This window comes from Geospiza fortis, unplaced genomic scaffold, assembly GCF_000277835.1.
Source record: "Geospiza fortis unplaced genomic scaffold, GeoFor_1.0 scaffold148, whole genome shotgun sequence".
Classification (NCBI taxonomy): Eukaryota; Metazoa; Chordata; class Aves; order Passeriformes; family Thraupidae; genus Geospiza; species Geospiza fortis.
In genome coordinates, this window is record NW_005054655.1 from 88,688 (window position 1) to 92,200 (window position 3,513).

At 58.6% G+C, this 3,513-nt stretch overlaps 1 protein-coding gene across 1 annotated transcript in view; it reads left to right on the plus strand.

Annotated features, from left to right (window-relative positions):
- The window catches only part of RAB11FIP5 (RAB11 family interacting protein 5), a 25,268-nt gene that overhangs the window by 16,810 nt on the left and 4,945 nt on the right, over positions 1–3,513 (plus strand). Inside the window, exon 6 of the mRNA XM_031064917.1 lies at positions 1–61. This exon is cut by the window's left edge and continues 868 nt beyond it. Coding sequence (XP_030920777.1) covers positions 1–61 — 61 coding nt within the window. The remainder of the gene's footprint in view (positions 62–3,513) is intronic.

Genomic DNA, 3,513 nt, shown 5'->3' on the forward strand with positions numbered 1-3,513 from the left:
TCCTGGTTCGGCCGAGGGAGACACGGCCGGCTGAGAAGCCCCTTGGCCAGCAGACGACCAGGTGAGCACTGCGGGGAAGGCGAAGGGCGTGTGTGTCTGGGAGAGGTGAGCCCTGGCCCCTCCTGCTGCTGGCCCCCTCTGCTGCTGGCAGGGCTGCGCCCAGCTGGGCCGGCTCCGAGGAAGCTGCTCCGCGCCTGCTGCAGCTTCAGGTCCCTCACTTCCCCTGGTCCCAGAGGGCCCAGCCCGAGCTGCTGGGAGCCTTGGCTCTCTGGGATGCTGGGGAGAGTGGCCGCTGGTGTCTGGTGTGGCCAGGGCAAAGGGTTCCATGCACCCCAGCTGGAAATCCAGAGCTGCACCCACATTGCACCCAGTGCTGATTTTAGCTCCATCATCCCCCCTGTGCTTGCAGAGGAAATGCCTTTCCCGTGCCTGCCAGGAGAGCTTGTGGCTGTTTGTGCTCTCCTGAGCTCCCTCATGGCATGTGCACGGCTGCTGCCCCTGCCCTTGCCATCCATCCAGCTTTGGCTGCTTTCCTCCCAAGTGCCCATTGGGTACTGAAAACCTTCTGTCCATAGCCAAAAAAAAGAGTTTTTTCACCAGGGCGAAATGTCCCTCTGCCCTCCCTCCTGCAGAGATGCCCATTGGTGATGAACCACCTGGGATTTAGCCTTGAGGCTGATGGGAATGGGAAGGGTGGAAAGAAGGGGCTGTTCCTCCTCCCAGGTCAATCCTGGGTCTGTACAAATGCCACAAAGCAAAGCTGGTGAGTTCAGGGCATGGAGTCTTGCTCTGTGTCCTTCAGTTGATCTCATTTTCCTGGTTCTCCTGGGCTCTGCCTGCCCAGGGGATTTACCGAGCTCCAGCAGGGATTTATTGATCAGCCTCATCACTGATCATGAGGCAAATGGAGCTTCCTGGGGGCACCAAAGTGGTAAAATCCCACCGGCCCCAAGAGCAAGATTGGTTGTGGCCCTGGGGAGAGGAAAGGAGGGAGGATGGGACCAGCAGAACTCACTGAGCTCCAGTCCTTCCACCAGGGCATCCCTCTCTGGGTTGAGCATGAGGTGCAAAGTGATCTCAGGAGCAAAGACAGCATCTGGCTGGGTCTGTCAGATGATGTTTTTTCTTCTTATTTAAGCCAGACCCTCCAATCATTTTTAATTGGATTATTCATCCACCAGCAGATAGCCTTCTCCAAAACTTGCAGGGCTGCTGCCCAGAAACGTGGATTTTGTTATGTTTCATGGAAAGAGAAGTGTCCTGCGGTCCCAAGGGGATCACTGAGGCAGTGAGGGAAGCACAGGGGTCTCTGTGTTGGTGGCACCTGCTCGTGGCCATCCCCAGCCTTGCCTGTGCATCCATCCAGGCCTGGCTGGCTCCTGGGATGGAATGGGCTGGGATCCAAGAGCTGCATATCCCGGATATCAGTGCTGGCTTCTGTTGTGACACGAGGCCAGGAGCTCCTGGGCGTCCCTGCTCAGGTTCCTCCAGCACCTTTTGGATCCTTGCTGTGACTGAGGAACCTCTGAAGAGCTCCTGAGGCCTCGGGGAAGGCTGTGAGGCTCTGAACTGCATTATAGCACTGGGGAGATGTGAGAACTGTCCCAGGTGAGGGATCTTTTCCCAGTCCCCATGGCCATGCTTCCCTTCCCAGGATCATCTCCTTTTGGAATCGCCAGAGACACACAGATGAGGAGAAGATGGTAGGAAAAAGGTGGAAGGAAAAAGGAAATACTTCAGACTTGGAATGGGCGTTGAGCCTTGGCTGGAACAAAAAGGGTGAAGGGGAGAGGGTACCTGGTGTGGGATGGTGAGAGTTTGGGGTGAGGGGCTTCAGTGCCTCCTCAAGAGAGCTGGAAATGGGCAGTGGGGTCCCATGGCCCTTCCCAAGTGGCCAGAGGCTCTCTGGTCATCTTGTGTGGCTGCTGGGGCAGGGGAGCATCAGCTGCAGCTCCCAGGTGTGTGGAGGGCCCTTTGCTGCTCCTGGGGATAGGGCAGGATGGTGCCTCCACTGCTGGGGATGTGTCACATCCCGGGGACAGGAGGGACCCCAAGGACAGCCTGGGAGCTCCACTGCCTGGAGGAGCCCGGCAGCTGTGCAGCTCCTGCTCCACTGGAATCCAGCAGCTGTGCAGCTCCTGGCCTTTCCTTGGAATCCAGCAGCTGTGCAGCTCCTGCTCCACTGGAATCCAGCAGCTGTGCAGCTCCTGGCCTTTCCTTGGAATCCAGCAGCTGTGCAGCTCCTGCTCCACTGGAATCCAGCAGCTGTGCAGCTCCTGGCCTTTCCTTGGAATCCAGCAGCTGTGCAGCTCCTGCTCCTCCATTGGAACCCAGCAGCTGTGCAGCTCCTGCTGCATTGGATGTGGGGCTGGCCCAGCATCCTGTGGCACGTGCAGGTGACAGGACTGGGGGTGTCACGGGTACCAAGGTGGTGGCACAGGCTGTGCCTCCCTCGTGTCAAGAATGCAGAGGATGCTGTGTTCTGAAAATGAGGTGTCAGGTTAGGTCACCCCATCTTGGTGATCCTCGTGGAGCCCCTGGAGCTGGGAGCGTGGCTTGGCCCACCCAGGGCAGGCCTGGAGAGCTGATCCCAAGCCCAGCCATTCCCCCTCCTCCTCTGGACCCTTGCTCCATGGAGGGCTGGCCCTTGGGTGCTGTGTGGTGCTCCAGGCACAGCTGCTGGGCCATGGGAGAGGGATTCCCTTGGATTCCTTCTCTGGGTGAGGAGCATTTTGATGAGCATTTAAAGGCTGCCTTGGGGAGCTGCTGAGGGAAATGCAGCCGGGTTTTCCCTGTGCTCTGCAGTGACCTTGGGAGCACCAGTGAAACCTGGGACAGGGCAAGGCTGGCTCAGAGAGGGGGACAGGGCTGGGCTAGTGTCACCCTGAGATGTTCCACCTTGGCCTTAAGGTCCATCATAGCTCAGATCCACTTGGCATGCAGTTCTGGGTTAGGAGCTGGTGAGCAGCTGGTTCCACGCTCCAGTTGATGTTCATGGACCAGGAGAGGAAAGTGGTCCAGCTTCTTGGCAGGTCCACCAGACCTTCAGACCTGGTGTGAGGTGTGAAGCTTCCCTGGAGGACCTGGTGCCACCATCCCAGGACAAACAGCTCGAGGAATGTCTCCAGCTCTTGGATCCTCCCAGAGACATGGAGCAGGCAGAGCCCTGCATGCAACACCCTCAGTGGGAAGCAGTAGGATAAAGAATTCTTCTCAAAAGCCCCTTTTCCAGCCCTGCAGCAGCGGCTGTTCCCACTGGCCATGGGGCTGGCAGCTGCCTGTCACCACCCCTGGGTGGGGATATCTCCCTGTTCCAAACACATGCAAGCATTCCCACTGGCTTCCAGGGCAGCTCGGTCCCAGGGAGGTTCCCAGCCACGCTCTGGCTGTAGTCTCTGTGCTGGCTGTGGGGGTGCACAAGGTGACAGTGACATTTGGGGCTCAGCCCTGGCTGGATGAGCAGCCCTGGTGGCTCCCCCAGCCCTCTGTCCTGCAGTGTCCTGGTGGTTGTAG